At 53.9% G+C, this 26319-nt stretch overlaps 1 protein-coding gene and 1 pseudogene across 3 annotated transcripts in view; both read right to left on the reverse strand.

Moving 5' to 3' along the window:
* Window positions 1-400: 400 nt before the first annotated feature.
* Window positions 401-980, reverse strand: LOC100451127 (small ribosomal subunit protein eS26-like; annotated as a pseudogene).
* A 1977-nt stretch (window positions 981-2957) lies between these two features.
* Window positions 2958-26319, reverse strand: part of NCKAP5L (NCK associated protein 5 like) — a 37340-nt gene continuing 13978 nt past the window's right edge. The window contains exons 2-13 of one of the 3 annotated variants that reach the window (XM_024257055.3): window positions 17767-17828; window positions 15706-15864; window positions 14880-14948; window positions 14741-14779; window positions 13625-13744; window positions 10150-10263; window positions 6568-9197; window positions 5541-5703; window positions 5159-5240; window positions 4490-4798; window positions 4258-4400; window positions 2958-3862 (exon numbers count right to left, since the gene is read on the reverse strand). In XM_024257055.3, coding sequence (XP_024112823.2) covers window positions 3650-3862; window positions 4258-4400; window positions 4490-4798; window positions 5159-5240; window positions 5541-5703; window positions 6568-9197; window positions 10150-10263; window positions 13625-13744; window positions 14741-14779; window positions 14880-14948; window positions 15706-15828 — 4005 coding nt within the window. In that variant the 5' untranslated portion in view covers window positions 15829-15864; window positions 17767-17828 and the 3' untranslated portion in view covers window positions 2958-3649. The other 2 variants (XM_024257056.3, XM_054527948.2) reach the window with 2 other exon arrangements.

The raw sequence follows: 26319 nt of genomic DNA on the forward strand, positions 1-26319 counted from the left end.
TACAGAATGAGGGTATATATCTAGTTTGCTGCAGAGAATGATTGTTTCTTTTAAAACCTTTTTTTTTTTTTTTTTTTTTTTTTTTGAGACGGCGTCTCTCTCTGTCGCCCAGGCTGGAGTGCAGTGGCATGATCTCGGCTCACTGCAACCTCTGCCTTCCGGGTTCAAGCGATTCTCCTGCCTCAGCCTCCAGAGTAGCTGGGACTACAGGAGCGTGCTACCACACCCGGCTAGTTTTTTGTATTTTTAGTAGAGACAGGGTTTCACTGTGTTAGCCAGGATGGTATCGATCTCCTGACCTCGTGATCCGCCCACCTCAGCCTCCCGAAGTGCTGGGATTACAGGCGTGAGCCACTGCGCCCGGCCTTAAAACTTTTTTTGATAAAGAAAACAGGTTGGATGCAGTGGCTCACACCTGTAATCCCAGAACTTGGAGAGGCCAGGGTGGGAGGATCTCTTGAGGCCAGGAGTTTGAGACCAGCCTGGGCAACATAGTGAGACCCCATCTCTAAAAAAAAAAAATTTTCTTTTTTAAGTACAATTTCCATTTTATTTTTCTCCAGAGAATAGTCTGTCTTCAGTCTTTAAGAACTCAGCTCCTTACATGGGCTTTGGTGGGGGACGTGGGGCAGCACCCACAGGTCTAAATCGGGGTGAGGGTGTTTGGTCCTTGTGGGCTTCACGAGATTGATTCCTGACTACTTTGCTGTGAATTGCACAACTCACACAGTAATGTAGCTCACATACAGCTTGGGAAGCACATAGGCATCGAAGACGCTCGCTTCAGAAATGTCCCTGACTGCTGCGGCCTCCACTATGTTTCAAATGACGAATTTCTTAATGGCCTTGTCCTTGGGCATGCATCGGGCACAGTTAGTGCAGTGAATAGGCTGCACGTGGCCGTGGCCCTTTTTGGCACGACCGTTGTTCCTTCTTTTCTTTGTCATCTTGGAGGCACGGACCGGAGAGACAATTTTTTTTTTTTTGAGACGGAGTCTTGCTCTGAACCCCAGGCTGGGGTGCAGTGGCGCAATCTCGGCTCACTGCAAGCTCTGCCTCCCGGGTTCATGCCATTCTCCTGCCTCAGCCTCCCGAGTAGCTGGGACTACAGGCGCCCGCCACCACGCCCGGCTAATTTTTTGTATTTTTAGTAGAGACGGGGTTTCACCGTGTTAGCCGGGATGGTCTCGATCTCCTGACTTTGTGATCCACCCGCCTTGGCCTCCCAAAGTGCTAGGATTACAGGCGTGAGCCACCGCGCCCAGCCAAATTTTTTTTTTTTTTTTTAAGAAAACAAAGCACACTATTTGTAGAAAATCTAGAAAAGGGTAAAGAAGGGAAAAAAAAAAAAAACAAAAACCACTGGCTACCCAGAGAAAACTTGAGTTAACATTTTTGGGACATTTCCTGCAAAAGGCAAAGTGCCCAGTGAAGTTGAACCTGAAGCCTTGTCATAATCTTTTGCTGATGCCTTGATGCCATTCTGGGGGATGGGGGAGGTGGCCTGGCAGTTTTGTCTTCCTTTGTTTGGAAAATCCAGCAGAATGGGTCTTGCACATTGGAAAGGCAAACATTCACCTATTATTCTTGGAGAAAACAGTGAATTTACCTGAATTCTGCAGGAAGATGTTGCAAACTGAGATATGAAGTGTTCTGCCTTAGTAAGGATCAAATCGTCTTTTAGCCAAACCTTTCTTTGAAGTGCAAGAAATTGATTCCCCAGGAGTGTCTTTAAACTCAAGTGCATGTCTTCCTCCACAGAATCATTTTAGATAAAATACTGGGTCTGTGTGGAGGGCACACAATTATGTGGGCCATGGGGTGGCTCATCTGGGTCCAGGGTCTCTTAGCAGAATGCTGGAGGATTTAGGAAGTTTCCCACCATGGAACAGTTGGTAGTCAAGGGCTGCCTCCAGGCGTCAGGTGTGACTGATGCCACCTGCCCTGCCCTGGTCAGTCAGCCCACATTGCCCTGGAAACCAAGGTGACGCCTTGCATTTGCAAACACCAGAGAATACAGCCTGGTGGCAGATGGATCAGACCCTGGTGGTAAGAATGCGGATGGACCCTCTGGTCTCAGCTTGAAAGAGGTGGAGTCCTGCATCAAACCCACTATGCCAAACTCCTTCCCCAAAAGGAAATAGGAGAAATATCCTGCAGGCAAACAATTCTGTTCTAACTAGGAAATGAGGTAATCTACCAAGTTCAAGCAGAGAAGAGGGCTTGAAAAACCAAGAAATAAAAAGTGGGAAGGAGGTAGACCTCTTCAAGCCCACCTGGCAAGAAGCAGAGATTTACAGCTTGGTAATATTATGCTTAAGCCTATAAAAGCAGAAAGGATAGGACAGTGGGATAGGAATCTGGAAGTAGAAGACAAGAGGTAAGAAAATGGGATACTGACTTAAAAAAAAAACAACAAAACTCAGACATCCAACTTGACCCTCTCTGTCTTGTTAATTTCTTCAATGATGATATTAACTAAGAAGGGGTAGGAAGAGAATTGGGGAAGGGGTAGGAAGAGGAGAATGCTGAGAAGAAAGTCTGGCTGATGGGACCAGCTCGTCTGGATTAACCTTCTGATCTTCTATAGAGGAGGAAAACCAAGGTCTGGAGAAGAGATGCAACTCTGCTCAGAGTCTGCATGTCCCACCCAGCCTGGGACACTTGGGGCCTGAGTGCATGTCCACAGCCATCTTCCCCAGCTCCCTCTCCAAGGGGCCACTCAGCCTCACACCGTGCCCAAGCCCTGGGCCAGGAGAATCTCTCCGAGCCCAGGTACCCTTCCGGGCCTAAGCAGGCCCTACTCTCCCAACCCTCAATTACCTTCTGGGATGACTCCAGCCAGTTGCCCTGGTGAGGGGGCTGTGTCACAAGGGGGCCTGGGGTCCCTCAACCTGGCACCCATGCAGTGTCCCCCGACCTGGCCTGCCTGAGTCCTTCCACACAACAAGCCGAGCCAGGGGCAGGGAGGGGGCCTCCACATTTTATTAGGGATACGGCAGAAGCAGAGGCAGGAAGCAGAGCAGCCGCATTTTAAACAACAGATAAATTAACCGCAGTGTGGGGCTGGGGGCTGGGCCAGGTGCTTCAATATATAAAAACAACAACAAAAAAGACGGACAAATAGACCCCAAAGGCATGGGGCAGGGGAGGGCAGCACCATCCAGACAGCAGGGAGGACCAGGGCAGAGAGAGAAGGCAACTTGTCCCCCTGGCCCCCAAACTCCACCAGCATGGGGGCCTCCAGGAGGGCCTCTCGAGGGCTTCGGGGCAGAGGAGCAGCCGGGTTGGGCAGAGATGGCACGGCTGGTGGGCAGGAAGCCCAGCACCACAAGATGGCTCAGCCTGAAGTAGGGGCTGGGGGGCTGCGACACAGTGGCCTTAAACCCGCAGTCCCTTCAAGGAAGAGCCTTACTCTGGGTGAGAGAAGGGACCAAGGGCGGGGTCTCTCCCTGAGCTGAGCACGGTCATCTCATCCGCAGTAGCAGTGGGTGGTGGGGTGTGCCAGGGACCCCCTTTTCACCTTCTTATCCACCTGCCTCCTTGGTTCCTTCAGGGAGGGGCCCCCGTCTCCGGGGGCTGGGCATGAAGAGAGCCGGTCCAGTCTGTGGTCCCCAACTCCAGCGGGGCTGTGGCGTGGCGCAGCCCCTCAGCCCTGACTCCCACAGGAGGAGAGCGAGTCGTAGAGCGAGTCACTGAGAGACTCTGAGGTCTCCAGCCCCGGGGGGCCCCCACTGGCCACTCTGCCTTCCTCGGCCATGTCCGAAGTGCTGGGGGTGCGGCTACCCCCGAAAGGTGGGCCCTGGGGCGTAGGGGACGGGCGGCTGGGCTCCTGGCTTCGCTTCCGGTCCACGGGCAGGGCCTGGGAAAGGAGGGGCAGCTCGGGAGGAAGCTCCTCTCCACCTTTCCGCCCAGCCTCAGAGGCACTGAGCTCTGAGAGGCATCTGGGCACCTGATGGGGGGCTGCTCCAGAGGGGGCCCAAGGTGGGGTATACTTCAGAGGAAACAGGCTGGAGGTGCAACTGAGAACAGTCCTACAAGGTTCTGGGGAGGGACAGAAACCCTTTCCCCACGAGAGGAGTGCAAGGAGGGCAGTGGGGAGGGCCGCTCACAGGGCATCCCAGGGGTCCTCCTCCCAGAGGGTGCCACACTGAGACTGTGCGACACACAGGCCGTACCTCACTGGAGAAACTGGTCTCCCCACATCACTCCCTCCTGCTCCCGAGTCCTTTCCCTTTCCTCTGCTGCAATTCTCACCATGGGGGTCCTGGGCAGCCCCTCCAATTGTCGGGGTGGGCACATGAAAGGGTCCGAGGAGCTGCCGGCTGCCCTAGTATTGGGGAAGGTCCAGTTCTTGGCCAGCTGGACAGGAGGGGTGGGGCCTGGGTCTTCACAGGGATCTGTCCAGGAACAAAGGGAAGGTGGATGGAGCTGCCTGGGCAGCACCAGGATGCCCAGGGGCATCCCACCCTCCCACCTGGACACTCACCATCAGGACAGGTCTCATGGCCCCGGTGGCCTGGAGCAGCGGGTAGCAGTGCAGGGAAGGCTGGCATGCTGGGGTGCCGCCCACTCACCAGCAGCTCCTCTATGCCTGGCACTTCCCGCTCCAGCGTGTGGGCGCGGCGGGGAACCTTGGTAAGGGGTGGGGGCCGAGCTGGGGGTACCCCAGGTTGGGGATCCAGCCGCGGTGGCTTGGTCTTAGGAAGATTCTTGCTGGGGGTCCCACTGCTACCATGGTCTGGGGGTGGGAAGGTCCCAATGCCACTGTCCAAGGTTCGAGTCAAGGAGCCACAGGCTGGGGAGGGGAGGGCCCGTTAAGAGTGTGAGGCTGGGCTCAGTCCCCGGCCTGCCTCTACTTCCCGCCCAGCCCAGGCTCCACCCCTACTCAGGGTCCCTCTTGGCCCAACAGGCTCATTCCACAGCACCTGTCCACCATCCCCACCTGCACTGGGCTTGGGGAAAGGGTGCAGGTGGGGCGAGTACCCTGAGGGCAGGGAAGGATTTGCTCCTGTGTAGCTCCAGTGTCCACCTGGTGCTTGGCACCAAGATGGCACACAGAGCCTGGCACCTGCTGCAGGGACAGGAAGAAGTTAAGTGGGAAGAAGTGGGTAGGGGGGTGGGGGCAGGCCCATCCTCAGCCCCTGACCCTGCTGACCTGTGAAGTGTGAGGTGGGCACTGGCTCGGCCAGGCTGTCCTCCGAAGGCATCTCTTCCCGCCTCCCTGGCTCGCTGCTCGGCTGTGTGGGGTACAGGAGACCTCATAGTCCACTCCTCCCCTCTCCACACCCCTCCCCATGCCTCTAGAGGGTGGGAATGTGGCTGTGAACATATGGGAGTATGAGGATTAGGGCCCCGGAGTATGGATCTGAGAGCCCCTGCAGACTGGGAAGCCCCTCTACCCTCCCCAGTCTCCCCTTAGAGACCGTGAGTGCATCTGGCACTCATGGTCTTGGGGAAGGGGAACCCTCTAGGGGGTAAGAGACCTGGCAGGGCCAGAAAGCCAGGCCCTTTACCCAGTCCCTGCCCCAAGAACTTACCTTTCCAGGAGGTTTTCCACAGCCCTGAAGAGGGCCCACCAGACCATTCCGGGGCCCACAGGCTGGCCAGGGGCTCTTGGGATCAGAAGACACCGGCTGGAAATCCCCGTACTCAGGCTTGGGCTCCCGCCAGCTCTTGGATGGCAGCTCCTTGCCATCCACCCTATGGGCAACAGCACAGATGTAGGTGAGGGTGGTCTTGCCTGCCCAGACATTCCAGCCTTGCACCCGCCAATGGTGCTGGGTTTAGGGAGGCACTTCCTGCCATCCACCCCCGGGGAAGGGGACATGTCATTAGTGATTGCTCCCACCACCCTTCTTGACACTGGCAACAGGCAAGGGCCCTAGGGAACCCCAGAGGAACAGAGGGCAGGGGAGAAGACGGGAGAACTCCCCGAAAGTTATCCAGGGTCAAGCCTAGAGACTGCTTGATGGTGATTCCAGGTAGACTGGCAGACCCGGTCACATCCTGGTCCATGAACGACACACTCCACCTGCTCTAGCTGAACTTCTGAGCACACCTGCAGTCCAAACCACACACCCTACCTGGGGCCCAATTCCTGCAGACTTTCTGCCTCATCTGGCCCAGACAGAGCAACCCCAATATGGGTGGATCCCTTCTTTAAACCACAACTTCTGTCGTGGCAGGTGTCAAAGGGCAAGATGGGAAGAGGACTCCCCTTGTCCCTTTCCTGAGAGAGAAGACCTTCATCAGCCCATAGTTAGGCTCTAGACTTCACTTAACTATCACATGCAGACTGCCTCATCTGGTATGGAGACCATCCAGGAAGATGTGGACTGTTAACTCTTCTCAAATGAGAAGCCAGCAATGAGGCCAAGCCCCTGATCTTTCCTCCAGGCCAAGTCACTGACCCCCCAGCTGCTTTGGTGGCCTTCTATCCCTTTTGACCTCTGGGAAGCCCCAGCTCCCAGGAAAAGCAGGCCTAGCTCCAGATGCAGGTGTGCCCACGAAGGGAAAAGTGCCCCATGCCCACCAAGCACCTGTTGACTGATCCCAGGCCCTCACCTGTTTAGCAGCTGCTGCATGAAGGTGTCTGCACCTTGGTACATGCCAGCCAGCTGGCCCTGCACCTGCCCCAGCCCCGTGTTGGGCCCTGGGGCTGGGCCACCAGGCCGTGGCCGGGCCCTGCTGCTTAGGTAGGCCTTCTCCTCTTCCAGTGCCCGACGCAGGTCTTCCGCCTTGGCCATCAGCTTGGAGATGTTGAGGCTCTCGGCCTCCAGCTTCCGGGCTTCCATCTTGACTTCCCTCCGGAGCGGGGAGCCCCCACCAGCCCCCTCCTTGTTCTTGGTGGCCTCCGTGCGGCGGTTCAGCGCTGGCAGCTTGCTCTTCTTAAGGCCGAACCAGCTGGCGATGCTGCTGGTGTTGCGGTGCTTGACCTCGGCGCCGGGGGCTCGCTCCTGGCCCTGGAGCCGCAGCACGTTCTCCTCAATACCCTTCATCACCTTCTCCTCGATGGCTGAGTGTGGGGCCAGCCCCTCAGGGCCCTGGCTTGGGTCAGTGGGGCCAGGTACTAGGGGTGTGGACTGGGCCGTGGTACTACCACAGTCTGCCCAGGGAGGGCCCTTCCCTTTGTCAGGCTTGGGGGACTCCTTGGTGACTGGGGGAGCCCCAGGTCGAGGCACCACCTTGGTGGGTGACTTGGAAGGGAGCTTGGTGGGGCTGCTGTGAGGGCTCTTATTGGGCTTGCCCAGGCTTGGGGCTGAGGTTGGCACTTTGGCAGGGGTACGGGGTACCTGGGGGCACAGGGCCCCTGCCAGCCGGCTCTTGGCCAGCTCTACTTTGGTGAGGCAGCTCCTTGGTGAGACAGGCTCCAGGTCCACCCGGGCCCCCATGGAGTGAGAGGAGTAGACTCGGGCCCCAGGATCCCCCATGAGTCCAGGTTCCTGCTGCTTCAGGCTGTTTGTGCCCAAGGCCACTGCCCCCCGTATCCCCCCCTTGGCTTCTAGCTGCTCCGGTGGCCTGTGGATGGAGGGCACCATGTCTCCAGCACTCTCCCCTGACTTCCCAGGTCCCCGGGTCTTTTCGGTGCCAGGCCTGGCTGGCACCCCATTCTTCTCTGGGCCCAGGGCCCCCTCGGGGCCTGTCTTCAGCTTCCCCAGGGCCGCCAGTCTGTCCCGCAGAGGTGTGCTGCCAGGATCCCCAGGTCGCCGTCCTGACCCCTGGCTGGGCTTCTTGGATGAGTTGCCTGGGGTCCTGCGGCCAGGATGGGGAGACTCCGAGCCTGCCTTGTCCAAACTCTTCTCCTGGGGGCTCCCATAGGGGTACGATTCTGCGGGGCAAGGGCTGGGGGGGACTCCAGGGCTTCTGAGGACCTCAGGGGCCTGTGGTACCTCCAGAGTTAGCTGTGGGTAGGTGGGCACCTGCAGTGGGGATGGAGGTGGCTCTGGGGAAGGCCCCCTAAAGGTGCTCCGAGAAAGGTCCAGGATGTTCTCATAGCAGGGAGACACCACTGGGCCTGGGGACAGCGTGGTGGACAAGGCTGACTGCAGGGGTCTGAGCTGTGCGGAGTCTGGGGTTGTGTAGCAGGGTGAAGGGCTGGTGGGCAGGCCTTGAGCCCCCTCTGGGGACAGCTCTCCTCCACCCAGACCCCTTCGGGGCAACAGTGGGGAAGGGCTGCCGTCTGAGCCACTGTTCCGACAGGGGATTCGCGAGTTCCGGGGGAGCTGGGGACTGAGCTGCGGGCCTCCTGGGCTAGGGCTCTTCTCCGAGGTTGGAGGCAGCTTTAGAAACTTGAGACCCCTAGCTGGAGAGGGCAGAAGGGGTCCTTGAGCTTCCCCAGGAGAAGGGGGGCCAATTTGGAGCTTGCTTTTCACCTGAGATGAGGAATGGGGGTGGCCAGGCCGAGAGCCCAGTGGGGCATCCCCAGCACCCATGAACATGCTAAGGAAAGGAAGGGGCCCCTGGCCCTCTGAGGTAGCACCGAAGCCTGGCCTGTGGGCCTCTGGGGTGCCCCCACCCCAAGCTGACTTGGGGAGGCCTTTGGACTTAGACAGCTGTGGGGGCGCCTGGTCTGGGGAGGATGGCTGCCCGGGACCTGGGTGGTCCCCGTTGAGTGGGCCTGTAGCCCCGGCCAGGAAGGCCTGTAGGTAAGACTCTGTGTCCTCAAGGAGCTGGCCCAGGTTCAACTGTCTGCGGGCCAGGGCACCGAGCAGGGTGTCGGGGCTGGGTGCCTCATTGGGGTCACCTGCCTCATCAGAAGAAGAGGAGGAGCTGCTGCCTGGGGCACAGTTTGGGCCAGAGCTGGTGCCCTGGACCTGAGGAGGTCCCCTGCTAGGACCCCAGGGCCGCCCAGTGCCCTCTTCCCCTCCCGGACCCCCCAAGAGGCGCTCCCAGTGCAGCAGGCCTCCCAGGTTGCCAGGGCCTAGCAGCAGGCAGGGCGCCCAGGGCGAGGGTTCAGGCTGAGGCGGGCCACACAGCTCGCCATTGATGGGCTCTGGGGAGCCAGACCCCTGGCCTGGAGGCCGCCAGGGGGTGGCAGGTGAGCAGAGAAGCAAGGGGTCAGTCTCTTCCAGGGCTCTCAGCACCTCCAGAATCTGGGCCTTCTTCCGAAGGAATGGGGATAGGGCATCCAGCGCTGGGGGTGGGGCGGCTGGGGGGCCTGGGCCTCCTGGCCTCAGCCGCTGCTCCCAACATACCTTAGGGGAGAGATGATGGCATGAGGAGGAGACCACAAGCAGCTGGGATCCAGTTCCAGGCCCAGGCCCTGGGCTGGCGTAACAGGGAATGCCAGGAACAGAGCTGGCCTGGTTGTGTCTGTGTCCCCAAAAGGAATTCACAGCAACTGGGATATGATGGTTCCGCTTCAAGGGTTGCTCAACCCTGGTTATCCCAATTCTTCTTCCTGGCACGCTTGGGGTTGGGCAGACATCCTACATCCTTTTCTTGGTTGCTCCAGCCCCTACTCCCCACAGCCATTTGGATTAGCAGGGCTGACCACCTAAAACTCTGACCTCTGTGTTTGTCCCAGGGGAGGGAGGCCTGTCCATTTCTCAGGCCCAGAAAGAACACACAGACTCCAGAAGGGAGTGTGATGTGGCCAAGTCCTAAGTCAGTCACTATAGGCAAACCCAGGCCTCCTCAGGGAACACAGCTGACCCCGCTGACCTCATCCCCAGCAGAAAGGGGTTGGGGGTGACGCCATGCCCAGCCCTTTCTCGGGGGTAGCATAGTGTGGTATAGTGGGCAACCCATAGGCTCTGGAGTCAGCCTGTGTAGGCTCAAGTTCCAGTTCTACCTATCGATAGGGCCTTCAAGTTATTTGAGCTCTAAGCTACTTCACTGTGTCATCTGTAAAATGGGATGATTATTATGTTAACCTCACTAAGGAAGACAAATGAGATCCAGGGTGTTCTACACAGTGCCTGGCATGCAGTAAGAGCTCAGTAAGTGTTAACCATGCCTCCTAATGCATTACTAATGCATTTGCTCACAGGGCCAGTGGCTAGGATTGGGGATCTGCTTTTCTTGGCATTCGGCTGCTCACACTTCCAGCCTGGACAAACGTCTGAGCACTGTGAAACAGCCCTTCTCTGGATATTTGCTAGGAAACATCAGTGGAGTACTGACCACAATACCCAGCCCTCCTACCTCTCTTTGCCCAGCACAGTGCCCCAGAGGCAGCGGGGCAGCCGGTCTCTCAGTGGAGCTCAGGGAGGGGGAGGCTGGTGGCTCTGATGGTGGCTGGAGTGGAGTGAGTGGGATCTGCAGAGGTAGAGGCAGAGTTAGCACAGTAGCTGTCTGACCCCAGCTCCCTACTCCCTCGCAAAGCCAGGCCTTCCCCTCTGAGTCCGCTCCTTCATGGAGGACTCCCAGACTCCCAGCCCCAAATGCAGCTCTTGCTGCTGCCCCACCCACCAGTAAGAGAAGCCTCAGGAGACCACAGCACAGGCAGATCTGGGGTCTCAGAGTGAGACTGGTCAGAGGGCTTTGGAGAAACATGAATGTCCCAGGTCCAGAGGGCCACAGCAAGTCTAACTCAGGGTGCCTTTCTTAGCTCCAGGCCTGCTTTACTTTTCTGTGGGGCTTCCTCTCCTCTCACAAAGAGGGTTACCGCAAAGGTCTCTTCCTGTTCTGACCACCTGGGATCTGAGGATCATAGGGACAGCTGAGATAGATGGTCTTAGAAAAGAGATGGCAGGGAGTTATAATATTTTGGTCTCCCCCACCTGGTCTCATGTGGAACATCTACTCTGAGGACTGAAAAGGAAGGATTTAATCATTCTCAGTCCCTGAGAATGTAATTTCCTTCTCCTGGGCATCTTGTGGCTAGATACAAGTCAGCTTTAACTCCTCCCTCTCCCTCATTCTTCACAGCCTTTAAACCCTGTCTCTGCAGCGCCCCTCAAGCCCCCCTACCCCACAACCTATGGCCAACTGCAGCAGCGCCTCCAGCCCAGTTCTTCCTGCCTCTGGCCTGCACTGCTCAGCATCTCATGCAGTCTCCTTGACCTGGTTTGGTGGTCTTTCAATCTCCTGTGCACAAGACAACCTAAAGCATCTTTTTTTTTTCTTTAAACTATAAACTCTAACAATGAGATGAGTTTTTTTTTTTTTTTTTTTTGAGACAGGGTTTTGCCTCTGTCACTCAGGCTGGAATGCAGTGGCACGACTGTAGCTCACTGCAGCCTAGATCCCCTGGGCTCAAGCAATCCTCTTGCCCCAGCCTCCTGAGTAGCTAGGACTACAGGCGCATGTCACCATGCCTGGCTAATTAAAAAAAATTTTTTTTTTTGTACAGATGGTGTCTTGCTATGTTGCCTAGACTGGTCTTGAACTCCTGGGCCCAAGTTGATTCTCCCTCTTCAGCCTCCAAAATGTTGGAATTATAGGCGTGAGCTACTGTGCTTGGCCTCATTTTCTTTTCTAAGCATTTTTGTGCTCGAAAGCCTCCTATGCCTGCCCACTGCCCATGGAAACAAGTGTGAACTCCTCTGCAGGCATTCCGGGCCTGGCTGGCCAGCTCTTCCCATGCCACCATCTCCCTCACTGTCCCTTCACACGTCCTTTGCTCCAGCCAAGCTGCACAGCTTGCTGCTCTCTGGGCTTCCTTGCCCTTGGATCTTTGCTCATGCTGTTCTTTCCACAGGGAATCCCTCCGCCCCAGTCCCCATTTCACTCTTAAAATCTCCCATCCTGCCGGGCATGGTGGCTCATGCCTGTAATCCCAGCACTTTGGGAGGCCGAGGCGGGTGGGTCACCTGATGTCAGGAGTTCCAGACCAGCCTGACCAACATGGAGAAATCTCGTCTCTACTAAAAATAGAAAATTAGCTGGACGTGGTGGCGCATGCCTGTAATCTCAGCTACTCGGGAGGCTGAGGCAGAAGAATCGCTTGAACCCGGGAGGCAGAGGTTGCGGTGAGCCGAGATCGTGCCATTGCACTCCAGCCTGGGCAACAAGAGTGAAACTCCATCTCAAAAAAATCTTCCATCCATCCATTAAGGCCCAGTTGCAATGTTGTTTCCATCCTTCTCTTATGGCCTCCCCACACTGTCCCCTGGGTTCTTTGACGGCACTGTCACACTCTGCCTTGTGGCATGGCGTCTCTACCTCCCTGAGCTCCCAACAGTCCCAGGGTCCTGGGGTCCTGTTGGCCTGCAGAGGCCTCAGCCCTTAGACAGGGCCTTGTGATGCAGTCCAATTCCATACGTGTTGTCAAAGGCACTGCTCACAGTAAGAGCTTAATTGGTATTTGTGCAAAGGAGCTTTCACCCTAGCAAAGCACAAGCTGGGAATCACATCATAAACAGCTGCCACTGACTGACTATCTACTGTGGGCCAAGCGTGACATATCATCTCATTGAATCTTCACGTCAACTGCAATATGGGTATTTTTATCCTTATCTGTAAAGAAAAAACTATAGTCTGTAAACCTTAGTAATTTGCCCCAGGTCATGCAGCTAAGAAGTAGCTAAGTTAGGGATCCAACCCAAGTTTATCCGAGGCCAAGCTTCGTGCTCTTTCCATTATGTCATGTTACCTCTGGGGAAGATAAATCTATTGGCCCAAACCCCACGAGGTTCCAGAATTCATTTAGGTAAAAAGTAAATGATTTAAGGACACTCGACCCCTCTGTTATCAGCAGTCATTGAGAAGAGTGTGCTGGGGTGGGCTGAGCTGGTGTGGTTGGGCCTCTGGGGATTCCAGGGTAAACCCTGCCACAGGGACAGATCTAGGGCAAGGAGAACTGCAGAGTCACTGCTGTGGACTCTGACCCAGCTCTGTGCCAATCTGGCGAGACGGGGGCTCCAGAGTGGCCATGGTGACAAGGGGCCTCCTCTGCGAGGGCCAGGCTACCAGTGAGTGGAGGGGCTGCCTGCTCAGGGGCTGGGGGCCAAGAGCTGCCTAGTTTTCCTCAGACAGACACAAACACGCACACCCCCCTCCCCCATACACACACACAGAAAAGTGCTTCTCTTCTTGTCAAAGTGAGGGGAAGGGGCTGGCTAACCTCAAAAACAACCTGCTGCTCACCTCAGGCATCTGGAGCCGCTCCTGATCCTCCCACCCCCATGTCTTACCCCATCCTTGGGGGTTCCTCACAGAGTAACCTCAAGTGACACCTTAACTCAGCCCAGGAGTCACTCCCAATAGCCTCCTGCTTCTCCTGGGGAAGGCAGGTGTCAGGGCTCCCAGCAGAGACTGTGAACAGTTATCAGATCTGAAATGTCTTTCCTGACCTCTCCGTGACACCATACCCCAGGCTGCCTTACACCCAGCCCTACCCCTGCACCCAGCCAAGAAGAGGCTGTGTCAGTGGCCAAATAAGCCTCTTGGAAGCTTGAAATAATTGCATCTGCAGACTCCACCCATCTCCCCACCCGAGGCAGGAGCAAGTGCAAAGCTGTGTCAACAAGAAGGGACACCCTCCCACTGGTGGGGAGCACTGGGAGGAGGGAACAGCCAAACCCAGGGGACTTGGGTAGTTTCCATACCCCCAGAATGGAAGGTGGACAGCTGATGGCCTGCTCCCCTAGGTGCACGTCAGAAGACTGTGATGGGCCGATGGAGCCGAGGAGGCAGGAGGCAGTGCGATGGGAGTGAAAGGAGTGCAGATGCCTACCTGAGGGAGCGAGCCTGTCGTGAGCTGGAGTTTCTGCTGAAACAGGGCACTCAGCATCTGGTTCTGCCGTTCCAGGTCAAACACCCTCTTCTTCAGCTTGATGCACTCCTCTCGCAGGTCCTGCCACCCACCCCGGGAGGTGCAGGAAGAAGAGGAGAGGATGGTGGGAGAGTGTCACAGTGCTCTTCATCAGAGCAGCGGCATGCACGGATCCTGTCTGGAGGCCCCAGGACCCTTCTGGGCACACCCTTCCGCTGCAACCTCCTTCGATGAGGAATCTGAGCCTGCCGATGTTGGTAGCTATAGCATCTTCTAGGGATGGTAAATTCTCTGAAGTTTATCACCCCTGGTGGGAGGTAAATCCTATTCTCTTTGTTATCTTTCTCATCCCTAGAATCGACCCCCCTGACTCTTTTTTTCTTTTTTGAGACGGAGTCTCGCTTTGTCACCAGGCTGGAGTGCAGTGGTGCAATCTCGGCTCGCTACAACCTCCACAACCTGAGTTCAAGCGATTCTCCTGCCTCAGCCTTCCTAGTAGCTTGGACTACAGGAGTGCACCACCACGCCCAGCCAACTTTTGTATTTTTAGTAGAGACAGGGTTTCACCATGTTGGCTGGGATGGTCTTGATCTCTTGACCTCGTGATCTGCCCACCTCGGCCTCCCAAAGTGCTGGGATTACAGGCGTAAGCCACCACGCCTGGCCCTCTGCCTCTTAGAAACCACACATTAAAAAAGGGCCTATATAAGACAGAGCAAGGCCTTGGAGTCAAAGTGGCCCTGATGTCAAGAAGTTATCCACCATAGGTGAGTAAATATTCAGATGCCATTTAGGCTCACAACATCAACACTGCTTTAAGGACTATCACAACCTGGAAAAGCCAGCTGGGGACAGGGTAAGGGACGGAGTCATGCTGAAATCAGTGACCACTGCTCAGAGACCTGGCCTTACCTAGTCCCACCTCTGCCTCTAGGTAGAACGGTATGGACCCGCCCAAGGCGGAAAGATGGGGAATCACCGGAGGGCAACAGCCCATCTCCTCCAAGCCCTTAGTCTCCAGGAAGGGTCTCATCTGCTGTGCCCAGGGCTTCTCCCCAGGGTGTCTGGGCTACTCACCTTCTGGTTCAGCAACGCCTGCACCACGTGGTTGGCAACCTGGGGACAGAAAGCCCCGAGGCAGAGCCATCAGCTGACCCCAGCTTCTGCCAGGAGCAGATGAGCCACGTCCTCCCAGTCCCACTGCAGACCCACAGACCTCGTCCAGACAGCGCTCATAAGTCTCCCGCTGGTTTTCGTTGGCCTGGGCAAGTGCCGAGTTCTCTGCCTGCAGGAGTGAGGGACGAAGAGGGCAAAAAGGTGGCTTTGGGGATTATTCTTCCCCCAGGGCACATTCCTTTTGGGAAATGGGAGGCAACTACAGGGGTGCTAACTACACCCCCACTCCAGCTCTTGGCTGTGAGCAGATTCTCATATGAGGAATCCTGCAGAGGCCAAGGGCAGCAGGAGGGCAGGGCTGACCTGGGATGGTTTTCTATAAACCCCGACCTCAGTCAGTGGCAATGGGGGCTCTGGGGAGACACAGTGGCCAGGTAGACCTGAGGTGGGAGGTGCCCACAGTAACCCTTATTTCCCTGGGAGACGGGCAGAGGAGGCTGTAGGGAGGATGACAGGGCGTTAAGAATGTGGTGAGGGGTGTGGCCTGAGGATCTGCACCCTTATCCCTCAATTCCTGAGCCCTGGGCCATCCAGCCTCTTCCTTCTGTGGCCTCTGACCACCCCCTTTCCTAGAGCCTGCAGAGGCATGAGAGGTAAGGAAGGGAGGTGTTCGGGGGTTAGGACGCTCATCCCTGTGCATGCTTCTTGTCCCCAAGCCATCACTGGGCTGGGGAGCTAAGAGCAAGGAAAGGGCTTCTCAGAGGAGCTTTGCAAAAGAATGTTCTGCCAGCCTCCCGCCTGGCAAAGCAGGCCGAGAGGAAGGCCCGTGGCACCCAAAAACCCGCAGGAAGCTCAGAGGGAGGGGCAGTCCTGCCTCCCCAGGGCTCTGGCTGGCACTGCTGCCCCTACCATGCCCCATGCCGCACCTCCAGCTCCCGCAGTCGGTGCAGAAGCTCCTGGCAGGTGCCCGGCTCCATGCTGCCATCATCACCCTCTCCTGGCCTTGGGTTTCCAGGACCCCCAGCTGGCTGGTCCATGGCCTCCGACATCTGGCCCTGGGAACAAGGAAGAGAAGCCCCGGCAGGCTACTCCAGGGCACGAGGAGGAAGTGAGGAGGAAGAAGACAAAAATGAAACCCTTCAGTCTCCTTGGAGCTTAGGTCAGTGTGACCTATATGCATGACACTGTAACAACTCAGGGCCAGGCTGGGAATCTCCCAGTCACGGTCACGGGGCAGACACACAGATACTCCCCTCGTCTTAAGAACAGAGACCATTGTTTTAGAAAGCCCCACACTCGCACAAGAAACCTGATTTCTCCACTGGGACTGGCCTCAAGCTGGCGCGTCATTCAGCCTCCCTGGGTCTCAGTCCCTCTATTTGTAAAATAACACCAATATCCCCTAATCTCATTCAGTGTTTGCAAACAAAGATTAGGTCTGTGAAAGTGATTTGAAGAAGTTAAAAAACAAAACAAAACACTTAAAACACAAGACTGTTATTACTCATAACAGTAATAATAATTTAAACTAATTTAACAAGTAAGACAACTAGGATTTTGTCCTGGGCATCGGTGGTCCCCTGCCTGGAGCAGGCACATGCTTTAGGTAGTGGAGACAATGGATAAAACCCTGGCTTTGCGGCCAAAAGCCTCTGCCTGGCTCTGCCTAGTATGAACTGGGTGAACGTATGAAAACTGAGCTCATTCATTCACTCAGTCAACCAGATGATCCTCAGTTTCCTAGTTCTGAGAAATGGGCAGAAGAATTCTTCCTCCCTTACAGGGTCATTGTGAGAGTCAAATGTGACCACCTAGGGAACAGCACCCTGAGAACATGACTCAGCACATGTGGAGAATACAGTTGAGCCTGGGGCCTGGCGCCTTTAGCTCTAGCTCTGGCTCCAGTGCTCACTTGCTGGGTTATCCCAGGGCAAGGTCCCGCTCCCTGGGCCTCAGGCTCCTCCTGGACAAAGTGGGAAGTACCCTGCACCCCTCCGAGGCTCTGCTTTCTGGCTCCAGCCTCACTAGGCACCCACTGCCCTGGCAGGAGCTAGGCCCCATCAGATCTGGCTCTTTGTGCACGATGGTCCTTCTGCTGGGGTCTCTTGACACCACCCGCTCCTTTCGACTTGGCCAGCTCCTCCCTATTCATCCTTCAGGGTTCCCAGGCGATGCTCCCGCAAGATTGTACACCAGCCTCCCCCACCAGTCAACTCCATGAGGGCAGGAACACTGCATTTGCCTCCCCATCCAAACTCACACGCCTCCTGGTGGGATCCCTGGCATGTAGGAGACAGACTGATGACTAGACGAAGCTCATGACCACATCCAGCACGGCCAGGGCTCAGACCTGCGTCACACCATGGGATCCTCCCACCCCACCAAACCATTGCCATTGTTGCTAGCTTGAACTGACTAGTCTTCATCTTCCAACTGAGTTCCAATTTCTCTGCTAGAGAAAAATGCTGTTTTTCTTTCATACAAATATTGTGGAGGTTTCCAGTAGATGGGCAACCCTTCCTATTATAAAAGGGTGGAAGCTTGGTCCACCACTGACTACCCCTTGTGCCACTGAAGCCTCCACAAAAGAAAAATGGGGTTGGGCGTGGTGGCTTATGCCTTGTGACCTCAGCACTTTGGGAGGCCAAGGTGGGAGGATGGCTTACGGCTAGGAGTTCAAGCCCAGCCTGGGCAACATACTGAGACCGCATCTACCAAAAGAAAAAAAAAGAAGTGGGAGGATCCCTTGAGCCCTAGAGTTCGAGGCTGCAGTGAGCTGTGATCGCCACTGCACTCAAGCCTGGGCAACAAAGCGAGACCCTGTTTCAAAACAAAAATAAAAAGGCTTGGAGCTTTTGGACTATAGGAGAGAGGGGTCCTCAGCAGCTCACCACGGAGCCATCTGAGCCTTGCTCTCTTATCCGCCACAGTGGAGCCCAGGGGTGCCTCTCCCACCCCCAGCATGCACAGGCCCCAAAGCCCCTCACCTGTCTCTGCCCCCTTACACAGGTGGGCACACTCACTCTAGCATCCAGAACGGTCACCTTGCCTGTGGAGAAAAAAAAAAAAGATGTCAGCCACGCACTTACTGGGCTCCTGCTATGGGCCAGGCACTGGGACATGGGACGAACAGCCAGAGACAGCCCAGCCGCTATGATGCTTCCACTCTATTGGGCGAGGCCGACAATCTACAGCGTTGGGTTGTGATAAGGCACTGAGAGATGACAATTAAGCAGAGATCAGAATGAAGTCCAGATGAAATCCTGAAATGGGAAAGCATTTGGGACAGCAGAAAGAGCCAGTGCAAAGGTCCCCAGCTCTCAGCCAGGAATCATCAGACAACAGAGGAGACTGAACAGTCACACCTAGTGCTTTACAACCTGGTTCTACAATATACATTGTCTTGTCTCGTGCTCAACAGTTAACCACAACAATGTTAAATGCTATTATCAGTGCCTGTGTTTCAGATGAGGAAACCGAGAACAGGAAGTTACACTTGCACACACTGTGTTCATCCAATGTGATGAATAGCAGAGGCGCTTTCTTCCACACCATCCCATCCGGTTCTCCTAACAACCCTGGAAGGGGAGCACCCGCCTGCGGGAGGAGGCCGGCTCTGGGGCAGAGGATATTGCCCAAGTCACATGACTACTTCACAAAGCACACCAGACAGGCCTAGATTTTCCCACTCCTCTGCACACACCCAAGCTTCACTGTAAGCTCCACAGTAAAACAGACATTTAAGCTCCGTACAGCCCTAGGGCTCCCTGGAGGCTAGAAACTTGGGCTAGAAATCTGACACTAAAGAATCTCTTTTCTCTTTTTCTCACTTGTAAAACAGGGATAAAAACACTTAGCCCAAAGGGTTGTTGAAGGACAAAATGAGATAATATATGTAGAGTGTCTGGCATGAATTCCATAAATGGAGACTTTTCATATCATCACCTGCTGACAGAGGCACAGTGCAAAGCTATGGGGTTGTTGTGGAGCCTGCTGCCACCTTGTCCGTTCACACAGAGGCGACTCCGAGTCCCAGGGCCCTTACCCAGGGGTCTCGGCTATAGGGGCACCTGAAGATCTCAGAATGCTGCTCCGCCCACCCTGCCCTCAGAGGCCTCCTCTCCAACTCCTCCCAGCCGGCCCTCCAGCCCCAGGGCCAGCCTTGCCTTCCCTCTTCTCTTCTGATACCCCAGAAAGAGAAGCAGCTGTATGTTTGGGGGCTGAGATTACAGTGAAAAGAGAGAATGCTTCTTCGTGTGTGTGTGTGTGTGTGTGTGTGTGTGTGTGTGTGGACACAACAGTGGGAAGGGGACTTCTGAAAACACTTGGAGGAAAAGGAAGACCTGTTTAATACTGATTTTTTTATTTTTTTAAGAGACAGGGGTCTCACCTCACTGCCCAGGCTGGAGTTCAGTGGTACATTCATAGCTCACTGCATCCTTGGCCTCCTGGGCTCAAGTGATCTCCTGCCTTAGCCTCCCAAGTGGCTGGGATGAGAGGCACGAGTCACTGTGCCTGGCCGCTACTGCTTATTGTTAATATTGTATAATAATCTGAAGTTTTTTATTTTAACATCATAAAAATGTATCATATTTAACTTGGTTTGCTCATAACATTATCATGTTTGATAGACTTAGAAATATACAGGCCTGAAAAAAAAATATTTAAGAATTATCCTCCTTCCCACACTCAAATAGGGTGAAACCCAGACAATGTCTCAGGTCACCTCCAGCATCTGACCACTGCCACCCTCACCCACAACTCTGGTCTCTGGGCCACTGTCCTCCCACTGCCTGGAGCCACCTGCCCGTCGGTCCCCAGCGTGTCCCTCAATCCCCTCACCATCAGAGGGGCTGGGGTGTGGCTGAGGTATGTTGTGGAGGAGGAGAAAAAAGTTGGGAGGGTGAGGGAAAGGAATGGGATGAAGAAGGCAGCATCCGGGGTCTGGAAAAGGATAACACTAAGGACTGGGAAACCCTAAGGTTTGTGTTCTTCACAAGAAAGCAACAACAAAACAATGGGTGACAGTGGTTTAGTAGAGTATCTTTTCCTAAAATAATAAAAAAGCATCCAGGTTTAAGAGCAAGGCCAGGCTGTGAGGACTGGCTGCAGACTCTCTATGTGTGCATGCAGCGGTTTTCTGTGCTGAGGACCATGGAGACCCCACACACTCCACAAAGCCAGGCATGGCCCCGATCCACAGCTGAGCCCCTGTGAATCCCAGGCCAGGAGGCCTGAGTCCCACTGAGAATGGGGGAGACCCTCCGATTTATGAGCCAGCCAGTGGCCACAGTTCTTCTCAGTGTGCCCCAGCTGGAGTGGGGCTGGGACTCAGCCCCACTTCGGGAGAAATACTTTCTGGCCTCACAGTGAGGGGGTCTGGGGTCAGCCCAGGATGAGGGGCCTCTTCTGCATCTGCAGGGCAGTCACAGTGGAGGGCAGGGAGCTGTCACGGGGAAGAGACCTGCAGGAAAGCTTGGTGGTGGGGAGGAGCACGGGCTGTGAGAGTCGGCCCAGAGTCTGAGTTCAAGATTTCTAAAGAAAACTTCCTGCGTCCTTACCCTTCTCTAGGTAAGGTCAAGATCCAGAGAGAGACCACCACCACCAGCTCCAAATAGAAGCCAAGTCAGGAATGTGGCCCTCTGGAGTCTGGGCTTTCTGCCTGCATCTCATGGGGGATGCCTGCCCAGGCAGGCTTCGCAGTGGTGGTCCCTGCTGCCTCCCCATGGGCTGAGCACCGCCTCCTCCCTCAGGACCCACAGCTCCTGCTCACAGCCCTGAGCTCAGCCCAACCTGGGGCAGGGAAAACCCCAGGCTTAGGGTTTTTGGAATGGCTCTGGTTTCAGACATTCCTCTGGTGGCCCCAATCTGGGATGCTGGGTCTGGACACACAGTGCCGGCCAGGCAGGGGCTGGGAACTCTAACTTGAACTGGAGGCTTCTCCCGCCGGAATTGCCAGCGGAGGCCCCTCCATCCACAAAGGCCTGATTCAGAGGGAGGTGACCTCAGTGCAGGGGGAGGGAGAGAAGGAGGCGGGAGAAGAGCGGAGTCCTCTCTGGCTCGTCCTTCAGAGGGGGTGGGGAAGGGGCCAGTTTTCAGGCAGCCAGGGCCGAGGAAGGGGGAAACTTGCTCTGGGGTCTCTGGGTAACCTGGGCGACCACCATCTCTTCAGCCAAGTCAGTCACGGAGGGCCCCAGCTCTCCCTTCCCCCTTAAAGCCAGGAGGGGACAGGGGCTTTCAGGGCCTCCAGAGAGATCTGACTGTCCTGGCCTTTCAGTTAGCCAGACCAGTCTGTAGCTCCCACCTCCTCTCCAGCAGGGCACAGGCAAGACCCCTCCCTGAACAGAGACCAGGCATGGGAGGAAGGGGCTGGAGAGGCAGGCGGCAGCAAGCCTGTCCTCATTCCCTCACCCCGGCCCTTAGCCAAGGCCTCCTGGCCCCTGGTGAGCCCCTCACTCACCAGCTGTTCCCCCCAGAGTCCTCTAGGGAGAGAAGCCAGGGACCAGGAGTGGGGGAGGGTGGGCAGCTGTAGGAAGGCAGAGATGGAGAGCTCACTTAATCACAGAATCACCCGTAACACCAACTGCTTCCCTCCGCACCCTCCCCAGCTGCTTTCTGGAATCCCTGTTACCCTCCCAGCCCTTTTACCAGTCACACCCAAGAATCCACTTGTAAACAGCAACTTCTGTCCCCACAGCAAACACCCTTTGCAGCCAAGATCAGCCCTGGGCTGCTGAGGAGTGTGTGGAGGGACAGGAGGACTGAGGCCTGGCTCCCAGGGCACTTCTAGCCTGAAAGGGGCCACTTAATCCCTGACCCAAAGCATCTTTCAGCCCTGAGAATTCCAACTGGTCTTCTCCACCTTCAGGGTAAGAGGGCAGACAAGAATTTCCTTCCCTCCTCCTGACAACTGGTACTGGAGACACAATAGCCCTTCTGAGAGGCATCTGTCTTGGAAGGGGCCCCCTACATCCCCCCAACTTCCTTTTCACAGGCACTCTAAGCACCTAAACCACCATGGCGTGGGTTCTTCCAAACTGGCTGCAGGATAGGTCCTCAGCTCTTCCAGGAAGGGAAGAAGGGCAGTCGTGTTATGAGCCCCAAAGGCTTCCAGATTTCAACATCCCTCATCTCCCCTCCCTCAGAGCCCTCCTGCTCCCTGTCCACAGCATAACCCAGTAACAAAAATAGCAGCTGCTGGGGGTGGGGGGAGGGAAGGGGGTGGGGAGAGGGAAGGGGTGCCGACACAATGGGTTTATTTATAGGACCACACACCAGGGACTCTGCAGCCAAGCGGCCCAGGCCCACTCCCAAAAGTCCAGCCCAGGCCATCCTAGCCCAGCCGAGGGTACTGGAAACAGCCTCAGACCGGAAGGCAGAACAGTCTAGCATGGAGTCCAGTTCGAACTCTGCAATTAACTTACATGCTGTGTGACTAGGCACATCATTCCGTCTCCCCGAGATAAGTTTCTTCACACCAAGTGGTTGTTGTTTTGCCACAGTGGTTCCCATAGTGGGGCCTAGGCACCCTGCGGCCCTCTCCAGGGGCTGTAAGGTCAAAGCTGTTTTCCTGATAATACTACTAAGACACTATCTGCCTTTATTACTCTCATTCTCTCCTGAGTGTACAGTGGCATTTTCCAGATACTATGCTGTGTGATACCGCAAAAGACTGAATACCGAAGCAGAGAGGAGAAGCCAGCTTCCTTCTATTAAGTCAGACAGAAGAAATTTGCAAAAATAGAGAACAATGACATTCTTATTATTTGTGTTTTTGGAACATATATAATTATATTTTTAAATAAAATATGTTAACATGTGATGGGTTTATTGCTATTTTTAAACAAATTAATTAAATAACTGTAAGTATAACATATACAAACAAAAGCTCTTCGGGGTCCTCAAGTTTTAAGCATATAGAAGGGTCCTCAGACCAAAAAGTTGGAGTCGTTTTTCTAGAACAGTGCTGTCCAGTAGAACTTTCTGTGATAATGAACATGCTTAGTCTGTACTATCCAATATGGAAGCTATCTATTAGCTACACCTGGCTGCCAAACACTTGAAATGTGGCTAGTCCAACTGAGGAACTGAATTTTACTTTAATTTTAGATAGCCACATGCGAGCTCAAGAAGCTCCCTGGGATTCCTCGACTTGCGTATTCTAGGACAATGCTTCTTTCCACAAGGAGTGGGTGTTGGAAAGGGACTCCTGTCCCCAGGCTTGTGCTTACGCTCTCTCTCACTCTCTTCCCCCCCACAGAAGGCCAGCTCAGTCCAGCCTGGCAATCCTGCCTGGCTCGAGTAAGAGAGCTGCTCTCTCATTCTGTGCCATGAGTAGCACACACCCTCTCCACTCTCCTATAACTTCTGGCTTACCACCCTCCTTTTCCCCAGAGAATTAAAGCCAGCAGAGGGAAACCCCCTCACACCTCCTGCCGCCACCCTCCCAGGCCCCTCGGAACCCTCCCCACATCCTCATCCACTATTACAGCAGATGAGTTGCCTGCTCCCAGCCAAAGCCGGTCCTGCTTGTCCCAGACTTTCCCCATTTACGTCTTCAGTATCTACCTCCTGAAGAAAGCTTTCCCATCTACCCTTTAAAACTTAAAATCTTTAAATCTTAAAAACAATCTTCTTGCTGGGCACAGTGGCTCACACCTGTAGTCCCAGCTACTTGGGAGGCTGAGGTGGGAGGATCACCTGAGGGACTCCAAGGCTGCAGCGAGCTACGACCCAGCTACTGCTGCACTCCAGCCTGGGCGACAAAGAGGGACCCTTTTTTTTCTCTTAAACAAAAACAACAATCTTTGCTTGACATTTTCCCAGATACTGCCAAATTTTAAAAAATACTCTAGATACTTCAAAGCCAAACTTCTCAAAAAACAAAAAAGAAAATCCCAAAACCATCTTCTCATTCCTCCCTTAACCTGGTCCAACTTCAGCGGTAGCCACCACGATGCTAAATCCAAACAATATTTTTCAGTCCTCATTGCCGTCGCAGGTATAAGACCTCTGTGACCACTTCCTCCTGGACTTTTTTTTAAGCTTTGAGACAGTCCATGTCTCACACAATTCACTCACTGAAAGTGTACAATTCAGTGGTTCTTAGTATACTCAGAGATACGTGCAATCATCACCATGGTTAATTTTAGAACAATTTTATTAGCTTTTATTGTTCCTTTCCTTAACACTGCCCCCTCCCCACCCAGTCACAGGCAACCACTCATCTATTTTCTGTCTCTATTGAGTTCCCTATTCTGGACATTTCATGTGAATTCAATCATATCATTGGTGCCTTTTACGACTGGCTTCTTTCACTTTCCACGATGTTTTCAAGGTTCATCCATGTTGTTGCATGTATCAGTACTCCATTCTTTTTGTTTTGTTTTCATCTTTTTTTTTTTTTTTTAGACAGAGTTTCCCTCTTGTTGCCCAGGCTGGAGTGCAGTGGCGTGATCTCGGCTCACTGTAACCTCTGCCGCTCAGGTTCAAGCGATTCTCCTGCCTCAGCCTCCTGAGTAGATGGGACTACAGGCGCCCGCCACCACGCCTGGCTAATTTTTGTATTTTTAGCAGAGACGGGGTTTCACCATGTTGTCCAGGCTGATCTCGAACTCCTGACCTCAGGTGATCCTCCTTCCTTGGCCTCCCACAGTGCTGGGATTACAGGCGTGAGCCACCACACCCAGCCTCCATTCCTTTGTATGGGTGAACAGTGCTCCACTGTATGGGCCAGCCACAGTTTATCCATCCATTCTACTGATGAACATTTGGCTTGTTTTCACTTTTTAGCTATTATGAATATTGCTATGATCATTTATGTAGTTATCCCTTGGCATCCCCAGGGGATTGGATCTAAGTCCCTTGCAAAAACCAAAATCTGAGGATGCTCAAGTCCCTTATATAAAAAATGGTACAGTATTTGCATAAAACCTAAACACTTCCTCTGGTATACTTTATAAATCATCTCCAGGCTTCTTATAATACCTAATACAGTGTAAATGCTATGTAAATAGTTGTTATTGTATTATTGTATTATTGTATTATTCTTATTTTATGGTTATTTTTTATTTTTTTCCCCCAAATATTTTTGGCCCGCAGTTGGTGGGACCCTGCAAATGTGGATCAGTACACAAGTTTTTGTATAGATGTATGTTTTCCTTTCTCTTGGGTATATACTTAGGAGTAGAATTGCTGGGTTATATAATAACTGCAGGTTTAATCATTTGAGGAACTGTCAGATTGTTGCCCAGAGCAGGTGTACCATTTTATAATACCACCAGCAGTGTACGAGGGTTCCAATTTCTCCATACCATCACCACTTATTATTTGATCTGCTGATTCCAGCCACCCAGTAAGTGTGAAGTGAGATTTTATTGTGGTTTGAGTTTGTATCTCCCTGATGACAAATGATGTTAAGCATCTTTGCATGTGCTTATTGGCCATTTGTATCTCTTCCTTGGAAAAATGTTTTTCAAATTTTTGCTGATTTTTAAATCGGGGATTGTGTCTTTTTATTATCTAATTGTGAGAATTCTTTATTTTTATTTTTTATTTTTTTTGAGATGGAGTCTCACTCTGTCACCCAGGCTGGAGTGCAGTGGCACGATTTCAGCTCACTGCCACCTCCGCCTCCTGGGTTCAAGCGATTCTCCTGTCTCAGCCTTCTGAGTACCTGGGATTACAGGCGTGTGCACCACACCTGACTAATTTTTGTATTTTTAGTAGAGATGGGGTTTCACCATGTTGGCCAGGCTGGTCTCCAACTCCTGGCCTCAAGTCAGCTGCCTGCCTCGGCCTCCCAAAGTGCTGGGATTACAGGCATGAGACACTGCGCCCGGCCTACATTTTTTTTTTTAAGAGACAAGATCTGGCTCTATCACTCAGGCCGGAGTGCAGTGCCACAGTCATAGTTTACTGTAACTTCAGACTCCTAGGCTCAAGTGGTTCTCCCACTTCAGCCTCCCAAGTAACTAGGACTACCACAGCTGGCTAATTTTAAAATTTTTTGTAGAGACAGGGTCTTGCCATACTGCCCAGGCTGATCTTGAACTCCTCCAAGTGATCCTCCTGCCTTGGCCTCCCAAAGCACTGGGATTACAGGAATGAGCAACTTTGCCCAGCCTAGTTTTCAGAATTCTTTACATATTTTAGATACAAGTCCTTTATTTTATATTTATATATATATATATATGATTTGAAAATATTTTCTTCCAGCCGGGCGCGGTGGCTCAAGCCTGTAATCCCAGCACTTTGGGAGGTCGAGGTGGGCGGATCATGAGGTCAGAAGTTCGAGACCAGCCTGGCCAACATAGTGAAAGCCCGTCTCTACTAAAAATACAAAAAGTTAGCCGGGTGTGGTGGTGTGCGCCTGTAATCCCAGGTATTCAGGAGGCTAAGGCAGGAGAATCGTGTGAACCCAGGAGGTGGAGGTTGCAGTGAGCCGAGATAGCGCCATTGCACTCCAGCCTGGGCGACAGTGTGAGACACCGTCTCAAAAAAAAAAAAAAGAAAGAAAAAGAAAATATTTTCTTCCATTT

Source organism: Pongo abelii, chromosome 10 (genome assembly GCF_028885655.2).
Source record: "Pongo abelii isolate AG06213 chromosome 10, NHGRI_mPonAbe1-v2.0_pri, whole genome shotgun sequence".
Lineage (NCBI taxonomy): Eukaryota > Metazoa > Chordata > Mammalia > Primates > Hominidae > Pongo > Pongo abelii.